General features: G+C 38.0%; 1 protein-coding gene across 1 annotated transcript; it reads right to left on the reverse strand.

Annotated features, from left to right (window-relative positions):
* Positions 1-9,696: 9,696 nt before the first annotated feature.
* LOC143571492 (patatin-like protein 2) lies at positions 9,697-13,571 on the reverse strand. Its single transcript, XM_077056902.1, has 7 exons — positions 13,320-13,571; positions 12,659-12,843; positions 11,832-12,006; positions 11,602-11,760; positions 11,070-11,375; positions 10,015-10,187; positions 9,697-9,915 (listed from the first exon to the last, which is right to left on the reverse strand). Exons 1-7 carry the CDS (start codon positions 13,449-13,451, stop codon positions 9,831-9,833), a joined length of 1,215 nt encoding a protein of 404 aa, XP_076913017.1. The 5' UTR covers positions 13,452-13,571; the 3' UTR covers positions 9,697-9,830.
* Positions 13,572-19,168: the final 5,597 nt, after the last annotated feature.

Raw genomic sequence — 19,168 nt, forward strand, 5'->3', positions numbered from 1 at the left:
TGCGAGAACTTGAGCATCACATTGTCACCAACGTTAAACTCAATCGGTCGTCGCCGCTTATCAGTATACGACTTCTGTCTGTCTTGAGCGGCTTTCATTCTTGCATTGATCTGATCAAACTTTGTAGATGTTTCTTGCACGACTTCCAAACTTCCCATCTCTTTCTGACCAATCTCTCCCCAACACACCGGGGTTCTACATCGTCTACCGTAAAGCATCTCAAACGGTGGCATACCAATGCTTGAATGGTAGCTGTTGTTATAGGAGAACTCTGCTAGGTGCAGATGATCGTCTTAACTTCCTCCAAAGTCCAAAACACAAGCACGTAGCATATCCTCAAGGGTCTGGATCTTCCTTTCAAACTGTCCATCTGTTTGAGGATGATACGCCGTACTGATGTTCAACCTCGTTCCCATAGCTTCATGGAATTTCTTCCAGAACCTCGAAGTGAATCGAGTATCTCTATCAGACACAATCGACAGTGGCACTCCATGCTTAGATACAACCTCCTTAATGAACAAACTTGCTAACGTTTCTGACGAGATGGCCTCTCGTGTAGGCAGAAAGTGAGCACTTTTGGTCAAACGGTCCACTATCACCCAAATGTATCATGATGCTTAGCTGTACGAGGTAGCTTAGTTATGAAATCCATGGTGATGTGTTCCCATTTCCACTCAGGTATCTCTAGCGGTTGCATCTTCCCATATGGCTTCTGATATTCGGCTTTGACTTGTAAGCAAGTTAAGCACTTACTGACATAATCTACTACATCATTCTTCATTCCAGGCTACCAGTAATCTCTTTTCAAGTCTTGGTACATCTTTGTAACTCCAGGATGGATTGAGTACCTTGACTTATGAGCTTCATCTAAGATTCGACTTCTAAGATCACCATGGCGTGGGATCCACATACGGTCGAACCTAGTCTTAACTCCATGAGTGTTTTCCATCAACTCATCTTGCTGGCCATAAATCCTTTCTTTCTTTACTAACCCTTCATTTACTAACACCTCTGACTGCACCTTGATGATTACTTCAAAAAGACTTGGGTTATGATCAACTGGTATGACTTTACCGTTGCAAGGACTTCCTCATTCTTACGACTTAACGCGTCAGCGACCACATTAGCTTTACCGGGAAAGTGCTTAATGTCGCAGTCATAATCCTTAATCAACTCCAACCATCTTCTCTGCTTCATGTTCAATTCTTTCTGCTCGAAGAAGTACTTTAAACTCTTATGATCTGTATAGATAGTACACTTAGTACCGTACAGATAATGCCTCCATATCTTAAGAGCATGCACTAGAGTTGCTAACTCTAAATCATGTGTCGGATAAGTACTCTCATGGACTTTCAACTGTCTAGACGCGTAAGCTATCACATTTCCTCGTTGCATCAACACGCAACCTAACCCTTGATGCGAGGCATCTACACAAACAACCAAATCCTCATCACCATCGGGTAGAGTAAGGATTGGAGCTTGCGTGAGTATTTTCTTCAACTCCTCAAAAGCTTCTTCCTGAAACTTACCCCAACTGAATACTACCAACTTTCAGGTCATACCGGTCAATGGTGCGGCTATCTTGGAGAAACCTTCGATGAATCTCCTATAGTAGCCAGCTAACCCTAGGAAGCTTCGTATATCAGTCGGATTCTGTGGAGTCTTCCAATTTGTTATCGCTTCAATCTTAGCTGGGTCCACGGTAATCCCTTCAGAATTGATCACGTGACCTAGAAATTGCACATCTCGCAACCAGAATGCGCATTTTGAAAACATAGAGTACAACTTCTCTTTCTTCAGAACTTCTAATGCCTCTCTCAAATGCTCAGCATGATCAGTCTCGTTCTTTGAATAAATCAGTATGTCATCGATGAAGACGATAACTGACTTATCCAACATCGGCCGACACACCCTATTCATCATGTCCATAAATGCTGCAGGAGCATTCGTTAGACCGAATGACATTACGAGGAACTCGTAGTGTTCATACCGCGTTTGAAACGCTGTTTTAGCGATGTCTACCTCTTTCACCTTTAGCTGGTGATAGCCTGATCTGAGATCTATTCGTGAGAACCAACTTGAACCTTGCAGTTGGTCAAACAGATCATCAATCCTTGGCAAAGGATATCTATTCTTTACCGTAAGCTTATTCAACTCGCGATAGTCTATGCACATTCTCATACTCCCATCCTTTTTCTTCACAAACAAAACCGGTGCGTCCCACGGAGGAACACTCGGTCTGATAAAACCCTTGTCGAGGAGTTCTTGCAGTTGGGAAATCAATTCTTTCATCTCGGACGGTGCTAGACGGTAAGGCGCTTTCGCGACAGGTTGGGCTCCTGATACTAAATCTATCTGAAATTCTATCTCTCGCTCTGGTGGTAACCCTGGAAGATCCTCAGGGAATACTTCTGGGTAGTCGCGCACAATAGGAACATCTTTCATTTATTTCGTCTCGGCCGTAGCATTGACAACATACGCCAAGTAGGCACCGCACCCTTGCCTTAACAAACCCTCGGCTTTTATCATCGAAATGGCATTAAGCCCATAACTTTCCTTATCACCATAAATCGTCACCTCACTACCATCCAAGGACTTTAACCTTATTATCCTACTCTTACATACTATCTGAGCCTCAAACTCAGACAACCAATCCATACCGAAAACCACATCGAACCCTCCCAAGGTCATAACGTACAAGGTAACAGGGAACTCATGTCCCTCTAATTCTATCTTAGCGTTCTTAACCATTTTTATTATTTCAACCGAAGTGTCGCTAGCGGTTTCTACTATAAGAGTTTCGGACACTCGGCAACATTTCATTTTAGCTAGTTTACTAAATGGCGTGGCTACAAAACTCTTGTTCGCACCTGAATCAAACAATACTGAAGCGAATATACCGTTTACTAGAAACGTACCTGTGACGACATCTGGGATCTGCTTAACTTGCTCCTAGGTCAGCATGTAGGCTCTGGTTCTTGGCCTAGCTTGCTCAGTTTCCTTCTTCCCACTCCCTCCAGCTTCACCCTCGGTTCACTCTCTAGCAAAGTGACCTGTCTTACCACACTTGTAGCATGCAGGTTTAGCACTGCACTCATGAGAATAATGACCTGCCTTCCCACACTTGTGGCAAACATTCGACCCAACTCTACACTCTCCAGCATGCATCTTTCCACACTTATGACATGTATCCGAACCCTTTCCCCACCTACACTCACCACTGTGTGCCTTGCCACAAGTCTTGCACGACCTGTTCTCCCAAACTCTCGGCTGCTTGTTCTTAGGGTTCCACATATGGGTACCGGGTCGTTTAACAGGAGCGACCCATTTCTTCTCTTTCTTCTCGTCTCCCACCACCACATCATCTGCAGCCAAGTCTGCATAAACCATCTCTGCAAGTTCGACAGCAGAGTCAAGGGTAGCAGGTTTACTTGTCCTGACTAGCGTGCGGACTTTCTGTGGCAATCCCCTCACATAACATTTGATCCTCTTAGCCTCAGTGTTGACCATATCGGGTACCAACCTAGAAATTCGGTTGAACTCGGTGGTATACTCACGATGTGTCATTGTCCCAGCCTTCAAATTCAGGAACTTCATCTCTGCCCTCTTAATCTCGGCGTCAGCACAAAATTTCTTCTAACCAGTTTTTTCAGATCCTCCCACCTCATAGCCTTGATTTCCTCTCAACTCCTTCTCTGCTCAACCGATTCCCACCAATACATTGCCTCATCTTCAAAAAATTGGGTGGCATAACCGACAGCTTGATCGGGACGGCACTCGCTAATGCGGATAATTTTATGCATGGCGGTTATCCACTGAAGAGTAGCGATTGCGTCTCCCAAACCAGTCAGCTTCGGTGGGTCGCATCCCTTAAAGGACTTATAGTTGCACCCACCTCGGCCTCCCTTCCTGTCAACAGCTTTCCCAGACTTAACCACACTCGATGCCTCCCTCTCTTCTTCCTCGTCTCTCCTACCCTCACCTCCTGCCCCTCCAGCAGTTCTTTCACGACTTCCAGCAGACCCTTCAGGGGTAATATTCTTCACAGCAATGGCTACAGCTTGGACAATAGCTGCCTGAATTGCAAGATCCAGTTGAAACCCTTCGTTGTTGTTCAGGTCTCTTCTAGCTGCGCTTCCTTCATCTTCGGTGTTGGAAGCGGTCTCAACCGAAGGTTGTTGGGCACGAAGAGGCCTGCCACGACGTCTAGCGGGGCCCTCAGTTCTCGCAATCACTCCAGATCCTGCATCGCCTCCCGTTCCAGCCATCGTATTCTAAAAAAGGAAAACCACAAACGTCATCACTCAAGGAACTATTTAGTACAAGAATAGTAAGGCTAACAGGTAATAACAGTGGTCAGCCGTGATTAGCTGATCACGTTACTTTCCGTGTCCTATACACTTCCCTTTATGAGTCTATTTGTGCTGGTTCTACTTTAAACAGTTAGTCAATCAAAGCAATCAATTAATCCTATCCCTATCGTTCATATATCCTTTCTCTATCATTTAACATACATCATTTAATTATGCACCTTACCTTTGCTGAGCTTGCTTGAGCGACACATGGCTATCTTGAACTGGCATCTTCTTTCTTTTCTTACTTAAATCCCATTCTCTGTTTGAGTCTAAGCATGTAGGATGCTTAAATCTCTCGAACTTTGCTCTGATACCAACTTGTAAGGCCCCGTTACCGGTAGCCCTACTTTCATGTTGGATTTACTCATAAACGCAGTTCTAAATATCAGAGTTAATTAAAACATTCGCGGAACATTAAAAACTTTCATAAAACATTTCGTAACAATCCAAAACTTGTCTTAAACAAACAACTTGTCTTTCAAAAATAAAGTAATTAAAACATATCACGTCTTGAGCCTTCTGATGCCAGTCTCTTATTCAACGCCACGTGTCCCCTAAAGCAAGCTGCCTCATCCTACTCACATGCGTGCATACTAAAAGTCAGCTACGCTGAGTGAGTTCTAGTTAATCATACATTATACAATACACACAAACTTATATTCTTTCATTCATACTTTCATACTTTCTTTTGTACTAACCTGCTTTCATATCTTACGTTATAAAGAGCATTACGCCCTACATTCCTCGAGTATTATTAGGGCTCGGTACCCTCCTTCCTCGAGTATTATTAGGGCTCGGTACCCTCGTTCCTCGAGTATTATTAGGGCTCGGTACCCTCTTTCCTCGAATATTAGTAGGGTTCGGTTCCCTAGTTCTCGAATATTAGTAGGGTTTGATTCCCTCTTAGTTACCATACAACCAGACATCATACCTCGAGTATTATTAGGGCTCGGTACCCTTTTCGTAACCATACAACCATACAACCATCCTTTCCTTCTTTTATTAACTTTATCACGTTCATACACATAAGCATACATATCATACTTACCTTATACATAGCGTTACAACCTGACAGTACGTGCAATATCCGAAGATCGTTCACGTACCATCAAGTAATCATTCATACATTTCACATTATTCACATAAGGAATACACTTATCTCTTAGGATAAGCGTATTAACAAACATATTGAGTATGCACACAGCCCCGAAAACATAACACATAAATGGGGCTAGAACTCACCTGGATCCTGTTGCGTTCACCATTAATCGTTATCCCTTTCCTGAGCTCTGCACGACTAACTGTATAATAATTACACGTATTAATTAACTATCACTACCCATATCGTGTTTCTAGTCTATTGTAATCCCACAACGAACGGGAGTCCGGGGGCAGCGCCCCTGGCAGCGGGGTTCTAGGGGCGGTAGCCTCTAGCAGGGTCCAAGGGGCAGAGCCCCTAGCTGGGGTCGAGCTGCCAGGTCAGCTTGGAAAAATTTTATTTACATTAACTGTCTTAACACATTTTTCACTAGGATTTTAATTTATTTTCTAAACGAACTTAACTTTTGGCGAACTTAATATTCGGCGAACTTAACATTCGGCGAGGTTAGTGTTCGGCGAACTTGGCTTTGGCAAACTTATACAATCGAACTTATACTAGGCGAAGTTCACAGTAGGCCAACTTGCATGCTTAGCGAACTTATACCAGGCGAAGTTCACAGTAGGCGAACTTGTATGCTTAGCGAACTTGCTGCGCGAACTTGCTGTGGGCGAAGTTACCCAGCAGCAGCTACGGCTCATCCCAAAACCTCTCTAATCAGTCGGTTTTCAAGGTGTAATATATCGATAAGATGTTAATAGTTCTCGCAAACATTCCTTTAGCCGTTTTTAGGTAAAACACGACCCAAAAGTGCGTAAATCTTGGACCTTTAGATTAAAACGTTCAATACTAGGTTTAAAGGTTTATTTCTAACGAGCCATAGCAGCTGTAAGTTCGTTAAGTTCATCTCTAACATCAAGTTTACAACTTTACGTTTCATTCATACCCGATCTATTCTAGACTCAAGTTTCAAGGCTAACCGTCTATAAAAACATAAACTTTAAGATCGAAATCATACCTTTACGTTTCGTTTGGCCTAGGCTAGCTTGTTTATGAACTATAAATCTCGTGTATGGCTCGAATAGTAAAGATCCACCAAAACGAATGTTCGCTCGACCTCGCTTTCCCTCTTTCTCTCTCGGCCGTAAGGTGGTGTAGGGTGTGTGTGTGTGTTATGAGTGTGTTAGAGAATAAGATGGTAAGAATGAGGATTTAGGGTTTTAGGATGGTTTAAGGGGTATTTATATCCCTTAAAGCCCATGGACATAAGGCCCATTACTCTTTTTTTATCCATCTTAATTACTCCAAGTCCAAGACCCTTTTTCTTTATTAAACACTAGCTAATAATATTTAACGCTCGACAACTTAACAAAATCTTCCTTTATTTAATATTATAATATTTTAGGATGTTACAAAAACATTTTAAAAACACTTATGATAATCTTAAAGCCAAATACGTAGGATGTGCATATTTGAAAAACAAAACCGGCAACATATACAATCCTCAAATAAATACCTTTACCTTAACGAACGAGGAATGGGAAGAATTTAAGAAGTTATGTTCATATACTTTTATTTTATAACATATGCCTCTACCTTAAGGGCCACCCCTAGTTTATTTTTTAGCATCTACAATGATTTTTTTAGGGGCATCCGAAAGTTGCATCATTAAAAACGGTTCCATTAGAATTTCCAGAACTTTGTGCACAACTGTCTGATGGTAATACTGCCACTGAGAATCGCAAGTGGACCTCAACCCAAACATCAGTGGTGGGATCATCCTCTTGTCATCGACTCAAACCGGTCCAACCACTTACGATTATGGACAACATTTTTCGCGACACAGAAGATGATGCCGGCACTAATCCTACCATCAAGCTTACTACCGAGCAAACTCCCCGAGCCTAATCCTGAGTCTACCCCCAAAAGGGCTAAAACCACAAAATCATCATCATCTGTCACTCTTGGGGATTTAGCACTTGAAATGTAAAATGCTTTACGACATTTGACTAGAGAAAAACCTCCAAAAAAACGCCCAACAGTTACAACAGTTATTGAATGTTCTGAGAAGTTAAATTTGTTTGGGTTAGAGCCGAGAGACCCTCTATTTTTAGTTTCTTTTCATATTTTTGGAGTGTTCTCAGACATGAGAGAGGCGTGGATGGCATTGGCAAGTATTCCCGACGTGTTAAAAGGGCGGATCGAGATGACAACTAAAAATTTACGACTTATGTAGTAGTGAAGAACATGGGTTTTGTTGAAAACATTATTTGCTATTGGTGTATGTTTTTTTTTTTTTGAAAAAATTATTTATTTTTAGTTATGTTGAAAACATTGTATGCTTTTTGGTTATGTTGAACACATTGTATGTTTTTTTTGCTATGTTAATGGTTGTTTTATATGGCTATGTTATGGTTGTTTATGTTTTATTAACATATTCATAATGAATAATGATAAGAAAATACTTCTGGTAGTTCTTATGTACTTGTATGTCCGTTTTTTTTGGAATAGGGGTTTAAAACGAAAGCGAGATAATGATTCGGAAATGACGGGACACAAATACACATTAGAGTTATTGCAAGGAAACCCCAAACAATGCATTGAATATGTTCTGTGAATCATCTTTCCGACTATGTGCACATTTTAAAACAAATTAATCGTTAAAGGATAGTAAACATGTTTCAGTTGAAGAGAAAATGGCTATGTTTTTTATGATAATCGGCCATAATCAACGTTGTGTGGTTATCAAGCGTAGATTTCAACACTCAAACCAAACAATTCATAAAGTTTTTATGAAGTGTTGGATAAAATGATGTTTTTCGTCAAAGATATGATAGTACAAATTTCTTTCAATCCGAATCCAAACATTTCGGGACATAACAAGAGGCTACGAGGGGTTTTTAATGGAGCAGTTGGTGCACTAGATTGAACCTTGATACATGTCGTTGTTCCTACTAGGCAACAATATTTATATAGAGGAAGGGGAAGGGGGATTGTTACCAAAACGTATTAGCAATTTGTGATTTTAACATGATTTTTTTGTTTCTTGTGGCCGGATGGGAAGGGGTAGCACATGATTCTAGAATATTATCATATGCATTATTAGATCTACATGCGTCATTCCCATTTCCACCACCTAGTATGTTTATTGTTTATTAATTATTTCTATGTTAGTTTAATATTGTAATTAATTGTAAATATTTACAAAAAATTATTATCTTTGTGATGCTGCGTATGCAGACATACGAGGATTTATGGCTCTATATCATAATGTGAGGTATTGGCTTGGAGATTTTCGTCGGAGACGTGCATTAACCAATAAAAAAAATTTAATCATGCACATGCAAAACTTCATAACGTCATTAAGCGTGCTTTTGGTGTCTTGAAAGCAAGATTCTCTATATTGAAGAGGATGACACCATTTCCATTGGAAACACAAGGGAACGCTACCTTTGTATGTTTCGCGCGACATAATTTTATTAGGAAACATGATTTGGATGATGAGTTGTTTACACAATATGATCAAGCTGATGTGTCGTTTGGAAATAGTCGTGGGCACATTGATGCTGATGAAGATGAGGTTGAAGCACTTGGCACTAAATCAGATCGGGAATATATGACTCATTTACAAAATGAAATTGCTGAGCATTTAATGTAAAAGCACGGAACAAATGATTTAAAAACTGTTGTTGTGGTTTTATGAATATTATTTCAGTGTCGTTGACTATTATTTAAATTTCGATGTTGAAGACCTTTTTTTATTTAAGTTTCTGTTAGTTTATAGTTTAGTTTATTTAAATTTTAATTTATTTTAGCAGTCTGCACATGTTAAAAAACAAACAGTATTCTTGTTGCAGACTGCAGAGGTTTGGTTCACGTCTTATGCTACAGATGTTTGCAGATATGGTCCGCAGACTGCAGACATCTTACATCTGAAAAAACAAACACCACCTAAATGAGTTTTTGGATGGTCGTTAGTGTAAAGGAATAAAATCGAGACGAAAATCCAAATAAAGGATAAAAAATTAAAATCATTTTAAAAAAGGACCCAAACCATAATACGTTATATTAAAAGGACAAAATTTGTAATTTCTTCAAAATTGTATATCCGCACAAAAAGACAAAAAATACTTCATAAGACGTTATTTAGTTGAAAGTGATCGGATAAGATAACATTGCTTTCAGTTACATTTTAACAACCCTTACCGATAAGATATCTTAAGTTTCTTCACACAATAGTGGCAACATGTAATTAACAAACACAACTTTTTGAAAGCATAAAGTTGACAAGTCTAATTAGGCACTCTTAGCCATAACTTTATTTAACTTTATCACAAGATATTAAGTATGCGTGTCCTTCATGCAATGCTTAATTTTCAAGTTCCCGGTTTTGTCTCTTCGAAGGCGCGTGGAGGCAAACCGGCACGAACTCGCTTCTCGTTAATAAGTGTCTTGGCAAATCTACCGAAAGAAAAATAATCCGTTAATGTAATATACAAGCTAGAAATATATGTTTCGATCTCTAGGGTTCATCTAATACTAGTTTATAAAGATACGTACTCTATGAGAACTTCTTCGTTAGTTTCTTCCCTGTAGGGGACGAATTCTCCTTTTTCCAAGTCGACAGTCGAAACCTTCTTCTTCAGTAAGTATTCACCGGCTTTACTCAAGTAATTCAGATTTTTCTTAGTAGCGATGTCCAATGAAGCCAATGTTCTTTCTAAGCTGTTCTCCTGTGTTTTAATGCAGAACCACAAATAATTATGTGCAATCTACATGATAATATTAGAAAGGAAAACTTCACAAAATAACCAAAGGGTTTGTAGCACATTGATGTTAAGGTATTACAAAAAGAGTTTAAAGTGAGGTTTAAGTCCCATTATGAGAATATGGTGTAAATTTATGGATGTGTGAATTTATTGTTAAAAAGAAAAAAGTAAAAATCTTCACAAAGTAGTAACCAAATTTGTCAAGTGTTCTATTAAAATATTAAAATCAATCAAACTCGTTTGTTTTTTTAATGTTACTTAACTATTAGTTGTGCTAATATTGTAAATGTTTTTGTTAAGTTAATTTTTTTATAAATAAGTGACTCCTGGTTATTATTTTTTATTAGCTTGAAGTAGCAAATAATAATGAAAAAAAATTTCTAAATAACAAGTTACATAATTAATTATATATTCATAAGTCAAATTGAAAAAGAAAATCAGTAAAGAATAACGTACTAGGATTTACACGTGTTTCATATAAAAGCAGTTAAGTTTATGAAAAATGTTACAACATGGAAAACAAGATGAAAAATTTGAGTGACTTTAATAAAAGAAATTTTTATATTAACTGAACACGTGAAAAACATAAGCACCAGGGAAGATTTTCTATTTTTAAAACAACAAACTTCTACAAACCGTGAAATCATCTCTCTCAAGTAACAAATTACATAAACATATATATTAGTACATGAATGTGATTACAATAAGTCAATAATGCTACATATGTTTCAAGATATAATGTATTTTAAGAATCATGTTAGAATGTTGGATAAATATACAAATATAAATGATTTTAACTAGTTGTTGCAATTTAGTTGAAGTGTAATAGTGAGTTTACACACAAACCTGGATGCGTAGGTAATGTGTTTGGATATCAAGACCTTTGAAGACAACAGAAAGATGGAAATCAACCATGTCACTGCTAGCTTGAGTGAAAATATCAACTAAGGGAGCTGAACCACCAGCATTTAACCACCATCCAAACAAGCCCCACCTTGAAGCCTTGTATGCGGTATATTTTGTTGCCGGTTTGCATTCGCCGGTTCCAATAGATATGACCATATATCTTTGATAATCGAGGGATTTAGGCTCAGCAAAGTTTTGATTTTTGTGAATAAGTTGTTTGGCAATTTCCCCCATTGCAATTAGAGTCTGTTAAACAATAAGAGATCATACAAAATGAAAACAACAAAAAGAGCTTGCACTCGTATTACAACAAACAGATAGTTTTAAGCAACAACCATATTCGTCGGTGATCACTTGCGGTGAAGGTGGAACACAACTAAAAATTCTTTTTTAACGTATTATTCAGTAGAACTTTGTGTTATAGCAGTGGAATGCATTTGAGTCTAAACTAAACATGGATAAATATTGTTACCGGATTATTTGCGACGACACCACCGTCAATGAGGTTAAATTTATGCGGCTTTTTATCGCGACTGGTTTCAAAGTAATGCGGTGGAAGATAAGTTGGTGCTGCTGATGTTGCAATGCAAATATCCGACAACAAGGCGTTCATGTATGGTTTTTCGTTAACCTAGCAAAATGGAAATTAAGATTGTTAAGTTATGCAATCACAATTATAAAACAAAAGAAATAGAGAGAAACCTCAAAGCTGGAAAAGATGACTGGCTGGAGTCTCCTGATGTCAAAGGTAGGAATCACAACATCAGTTAATGTGTCTCCTAATCTGGTGTCTTTTAGCTTCTTCCTTATGGAACTACGAAGGTACTTTCCGTCATACAATGGCCCACATATGGTTTTTACTAGCTTTGTGACCAGCCTGCACTTGTTCAATAAAGATAAACTAGTAATTGTATCTGCGCATTGCAGCGGAGTTTAAATTTATCAAAAACCATAATTAAAAAGATACCAATACTGGTCCTAGTACTTCAGACACCGGTACATATACAGTAAAGGATATCGACATATGTTTTACACAGAATGATAAATATAAAAACAAGTATTGATGTCGGTGTCCAATGTACCGGCACCGTTATCGTAGGCACACTTGGTATATTTTATAAAGTTTATATTTGAACGTTGAGAATGAATTTATAAAACAAACACGTATTCCTAATAAAAAAATAGAATACATACGTTGTATATGTATGTTTGAGGTGGTACTATATATTCAAAGAACTTAAAATGGAAATTTAGGGGCGGACCTAGCCACCCTTGTGGCACGGAGTCGGTGATCCCCTGTGAAAAATGCTTTTTAGTAGTACGATAATATAAAAATCCCGACAGACTCATATGAGTATGGCGATTTTTTGGCCATGTGAACCAGTTGCGACGGGTGCCGTCAGAATAGCTAATTCTCTAGTCGTCTATCAAAACATTTCTTTTTTAAAGATTTAAAAAGATTTGAATCATTAAGATTAAAAGGATTATATTGAATATATTCAAATTAACTAAACTCATATATTAATTACCAATTTTGATGGAAGATCTTGTGGCTCTTCTGAAGGTAGAAATCTTTGATCTCTTTAGCCGCAAACAAAGGGCGTCTGTTTTCATCTGGAGCCGTTAACATGGCTGTGATCAAACCACCAGTACTCGTCCCAGCAATTACATCAAAATAATCTGCTATTCTTACATTATCATCCTCTTCTAATTCCTGAACAGAAGTTCAAATTAGGGATGTTCATGGTCTGATTTTAACAATTTTTAAGTCAAACAAGCAAGTGAAATCGTTAGTAGCAGCTTCCGACCATTGTAAATCAAAACTAATTCGTTGAAAATTAATTAAGAACGATCAAACCAAACTAGAGTAGTTTGAGTACGATTTAGCTTCACGATCTGGGTTAATTAGATATTTATGAATTATGATAAAAAAATGGTTAAAACGCTCAAAATAAAGGCGTAATATTGTTTCAATAGTGAAAGGTTAGAAGACTGACTCTCTCTTATATAATCCAACTTAAAAGATGAAAGCTTGAGTAAAATATAAAACAGTTACATATCCGAAAATCCTACCGTTTGTTTTAGTTTTCTTCGTCCGGTTTTGAGTATATGCCGTAAACCATACAGTTAGAATTCTAAATCGACCTACTGTGAAAGTAAACAGATAGAAATGACAGAACATTGTTATACCTTAAGCTGAGTTTCAAGAAAGTCGAGAATAATAGCCGGGATGAGACCTCTAATTCCGCCACCATCGATGCTAAGAACTGTGATGAGTTCTCCTTTAGCTGGTGGTTGTACTATAGACTTTGTTCTCTCCATTTTGAGAAGCCAGTGAGTCTATTTTAGTGGCATTACTACTTGTAGGCACTCCTTTTTTTGTCGTTTTAAGTGAAGCCTTATTATATTATATCTTATACTTTTTGGTGGGGGAATTATGCATTACCAAATTATGGGGTTGAAGGTTTGGTTTAAAACTATGAAACCAATCAAACAGATTATCCGTTTGGTATTATGCAAACTCGTGAAATGTGAGTTGTATGTGGGTGGAAAGTCTTTCGAAGTCCCGACAACCGGTTGCATTAAAGCCATTAAAAAACTTAGTCAGTGTTAATAGAACTAATGAGATACTCTCCACTTCTTAATAACATTGGTTATTACCAAATTTTCGTTAATTAAATATATCTTTAGAATTAATTTTAAATATAAATTATTTCATGTAGTATTTTACTATTTTTCACTATAACGTGAGGCACGTTGTATGTATGATGTAGCACACATCAAGATCAAGAAAAGGAGAAAAACAAAGGAGAAGCCGTTATTGGATGCTTTATTGATGGTGATGAAATTAAAGGCATAGACTATGCAATCCTTGTCAGCATTATTTATTGCCCGAAATAATGGCAGATAGATTCATAATATAAAATCAGGTTCTCATGTGCTTCACACAAACTATAGATATATGATGAAAATATCATCAAAATCGGCCCCAACGTACGACTAAAGGCATGCAAGGTTAAGTCGACAGATTCATGAACTATAAACTCTCAGGTTCGCAAATATGTTCATCCAATAATATTTCTGTCCTTGTCTACGTACCATTGTTCTTTGTTGTTTTAAATCCACCACAACATAGAGGGTTTTTAGGGAAAGACATATTTATCAGAAATCCCTCGGAATGGTGATATATGTTGGCAATCTGTTGATGACACTCTATAGGAAAACTTAACGGAACTATTGAATTTAAAATAATAATAATAATAATAATAATAATAATAATAATAATAATAACAACAAATAACTAGGAATCATTAACATGTATTATTGACAAATTACCGACCACTATGTCAGAATATGATTCGAGGAGCTTTTCTTAATTGAATACTTGTTAGACTGTGTGTTGTAGTTAAAGTTGGGTTCCGAATTCATCCAATAATATTATCCCATGCAGTGTTGACTGGATGCTAACTGAACACTCGCTTAAGTCACTGCTGAAGGCGCCTGAGCTTGTTGTGGTCCAAGCGAGCGATCGCTTCAGCGAATTATCTGATTTTCTACTTTTTTTAACATAACATAATAATATAACTAAAAAACTAATTTATATAATAAAAAAACATTAAACATCCTAATAACATCAAAAAATACAAACTAAAAAAAATAAGTATCCTATAAATATAAAAAAAATTACAAATTTAAAAATAAAAATAAATTATTCCCGATCTCCGCTACCTCCAGCTCTTCGTCTTCGTTCTTGATCTACTTTGATTTCCTCAAGAACAAGCGCTTGTTCTTGTTCGAATATCTCTCGGCGCATGGGGTTGAGGTTGCTATAGTCTTTGGTAAGAAAGTTTAACTTCCTAAATCTGTCTTTTGAAATCGTCACCCCGGCCGCCGCCTCGATACTAGTCAATATTTTGTGTACGTCTTGGACAAATGCCGGATCGACCTTGGTACTTGTGGTTGATCTTTTTCCCCGGTCCTTCCGGGTGGTCAACGTAGGACTTGTAGTTGATCTTCTTGCCCGGACACGTTTAGGTCGATTCCTACATGAGCATCCGAGCTACTAGATGAGATATATGCACTGGACTAAGTAGTTTTCGCACGATTTGGTATTGAGCCACCATTGGTGCAACTAACTAGATCCATTTCGCCACGATATGGCACCGGACTAACTAGTCCATGCTTATGATGCCATACAAGTTAACAAAGCTCCCAAAGCTCCTTTACGTCTTGCCCCACCTTAACTGCAAAAGCTTTCAAGCGAACTGCAAGAACTTCTTGAAAAATGATTCATTAAACCGAGCTATTCATCTTGGGGAGCTCCGGTTATATACTTCAAAAAGAAGGATGGGTCTCTCCGTGTGTGCATAGATTACCGTGAACCTTAACAAGCTAACCTTCAAAATTCATTATCCTCTTCCCCGCATCGATGACCTTTTCGACCAACTCCAAGTAGCCACATGTTTAACAAAATTGACCTTAAATATGAATACCACCAACTTAGAGTGTTTGAGGAATACATTCTAAAAACCTTATTCCGACCCCATTACGGACATTATGAGTTCATGGTTATGCCTTTTGGGCTAAAAAATGCACCCGCGGTATTCATGAACTTTATGAACTGAGTTTACAAACCATTATTGGATCGATGCTTCATTGTCTTCATAGACAACATATTGATCTATTCATGTACCAAAGAAGAACATGAAATCCACCTTCGCCCAAATTTAGACCTCTTAAAAAAGGAACAACTCTATGCTAAGTTCTCAAAAAGTGATTTTTGGCTAAGTGAAGTCCACTTTTTGGTCCATGTCATCACCTACAAAGGTATACTTGTGGATCCCACAAAAACCATGGCCATTAGAAATTGGGTCCAACCAAAAACCCTTTAAGAAATTCGTTCCTTCTTGGTTCTTACCGGTTATTATCGACGATTCATTCCAAAATTCACTAGCATGGCCTTACATCTTACCATGTTAACCCAAAAGGACAAACCCTTTCGTTAGGAGAAAAAAGAAAGAAGACGCTTTTCAAATACTTACACAAAAACTTTGCAGTGCTCCTATTCTTAGCCTCCACGCGGGTACCAATGGCTTCGCCATCCATTTGGACGCCTCAAATGAAGGTCTCGGATGTTGTTTATTTCAACGAGACAAAGTCATCGCTTATTCCTCCCTCCAAATCAAAATCCACGATAATAACTACACCACCCATGACCTCGAACTAGGTGCGGTAGTCTTTGCTCTTACAATCTGGAGACACTATTTTTATGGTGTCAAGTTCATAGTATTCACCGATCATAAGAGCTTACCACACATTCTAAACAAAAAACAACTCAACATGAGGAAAAGGCGTTAGGTTGAATTACTCAACGACCATGATTGCGAAATTTTCTACCACCGCAGGAAAGCGAATGTGGTAGCTAATTCCCCCAGCCGAAAGGAACGAATTAAACCTTACCCTGTTTGAGCCTTGGGCTTAACTGTGCATACATGCCTTAAAGCCCAAATCCTTAAAGCTCAAACCCAAGTCGTTGCACAAGAAATCTGATGACCGAACTAGATTGTGGTTTTGAAATAAATTGGAAAGTAAGTCGGCTGGGTTTATGTAGTTCATGATACTTATATGATTCCTAAATCAGAAGAGCCCACAAAACTCATTCTTAATTCACCCAGGATCTTATAAGATGTATCAAGACCTAAGGGAGTTCTAATTATGGCCTAGAATGAAAAAGGACATAGCCCCATACGTAGGAAAGTGTCTTACTTGTTCCAAGGTCAATACTGAATATCATAAACCTTTAGGCCTACTCCAACTACCAGAAATTACCCTTTATAATTGGGATTAAATTTCCATGGACTTCATAACCAAGCTTCCAAATACCTCTAAGGGTAATTACACTATTTGGGTCATCATTGACCGATTAACCAAGTCTGCTCATTTCCTTTCAATTCACAAAGACTTCAAAATGGTGCAATTATCTAAGGTTTATATCAACAGAATTATAACTCGTCTTGTTGTTCCATTATCCATCATATCCGATTGTGATAGTAGTTTCACCTCCCATTTTTTGAAGTCTTTGCAAAAGGCACTTGGGACTCAAGTCAACCTATGTACAACATATCATTCTCAAACGGATGGAAAAACCGAGCCAACCATTCGAACCCTCGAAGACATGTTTCGAGCTTATGTGATGCATTTTGGTGGGAGTTGGGATCGCCACCTACCTCTCGTCGAGTTCTCATATATTAATAGCTGTCACACGATAATAAAATGCCCCACATTCGAGGCTTTGTATAGTTGAAAGTGTCAAACTCCCATATGTTGGAACGAAGTCGATAATTCTCAAATTACTGGCCCCGAGCTTATTCAATAGACCTCCAATGGAATTGCTCAAATTCTAGAACGAATCGTAGCCTCTCGTGATCGTCAAACGAGTTACGCCGATTATCGTAGAAAACCATTAGAATTTCAAGTTGGTGACAAAGTGATACTCAAAGTTTCCCATTGGAAAAGAGTTGCCTGTTTCAGATTAAAAGGAAAACTTGCCCATAGATTTTTCAGACCATTCGAAATCTTGCAAAGGGTTGGTCCGGTGCCTACAGACTTAAGTTGCCATCTGAGCTTCGTGCCATTCATGACATTTCTCATATGTCGAATCTCAAAAACTACCTAGCCAAAGAAGACCACCATATTCCTCTCGAGGAAGTTTGTATCAATAAATCCTTACACTATGTGGAAGAACCTATATAAATCATGGATTCTGGAATCAAGAAACTCAAGTGTAGCCGTATTTGAATTATCAAAGTCCATTTGAACCTAAATTCACATGGGAACGTGAAGATCAAATGAGGCTCAAGTACTCTCGTCTTTTTCCAAAATGACCAGCCTCTACTAAGAAAAATTAAAGGATTAATCTCCGTTGATAAGAGGAGACAATGATAACCATGTTCCTTGTTTTGATCCTTTCAAATCTTGTTGTTTATAAACTTACACTATGTATGGAATGTCATAATAAAGCAATTTTACAAGTTCATCTTGTTGATTGTCATACGTGAATGTCACGCTATATTTTATCAAATGTTTGTACTTATAACATCTATTTAATCACGAAACTTACATGTTCCATAAACCACCCTTAACATTCATAACATATGGTTACGCTATTATAAATATTTTAAATACATACTGGAAGGACATGGAACCCAAAGTAATTAAATTAAGGATTTCAGTCCAGAACGTAAACGCAAATTTACAGGTGCGTTGGTGTGAAATGGAATGTCGTTGTGTAAATCCCCATCTAAAACAAAATTCCAAAACTCTTAACTTCGTATTCCAATGTTAGGATAATCTCTGTTGGTAACTAATATGTTTTCGATGCATCAAGAGTGTGGTGGGTTAGCTGCGGTATACCCTATATATAAACACTTACGATTTATTTGAAATGGGACTAGGAATCGGACTAAGAACTAGCCCTAGTCAATATATGTCATATCCAAACTTCTATTAGTTCAATTTCGAGGATGAAATTCCCTTTACAGAGGGAAAATGTGACACCCAACAAATACCCACCTAAAACCATCAACCACAACCCATTTGCCCCATCGTAATTATTCTTAAAACTATCAAACAAAACCCATGTTTTTGTGTAAAACCATCATACCTAAAACTCTATAAATACACCCACCTCCACACTCTTTCATTAGCATCATATCACATCTTCAATTTCTTCTTCTCATTTCCCTACCACCTTAACCGACCACCCTCCCCACCACACCACCATCGGCTGCCACACTCAAATACCAAAACACCACCATTTTTCCATTATATTTACATAAGATTCAAGTTTAAAACATGCATCCAATCTCACGAATGGCTAGGAGTTGAAGTATTTATTTGTGATTCACACCACAAGAAACTCATCCGAGACCCAAAATCATCTAGAACCATTCGAATCTTCAAGGGTATAAACCCCGCTCTTTCTTACTTTCATTCTGCTTTCATCATCTTAAATTTGAACTATAAACAAACTAACATCA

The sequence above is a fragment of the Bidens hawaiensis genome, unplaced genomic scaffold, assembly GCF_021521415.1.
Source record: "Bidens hawaiensis isolate Kalapana, Puna unplaced genomic scaffold, B.hawaiensis_p1.1 tig00025382_1, whole genome shotgun sequence".
In the NCBI taxonomy this organism is placed as follows: Eukaryota; Viridiplantae; Streptophyta; class Magnoliopsida; order Asterales; family Asteraceae; genus Bidens; species Bidens hawaiensis.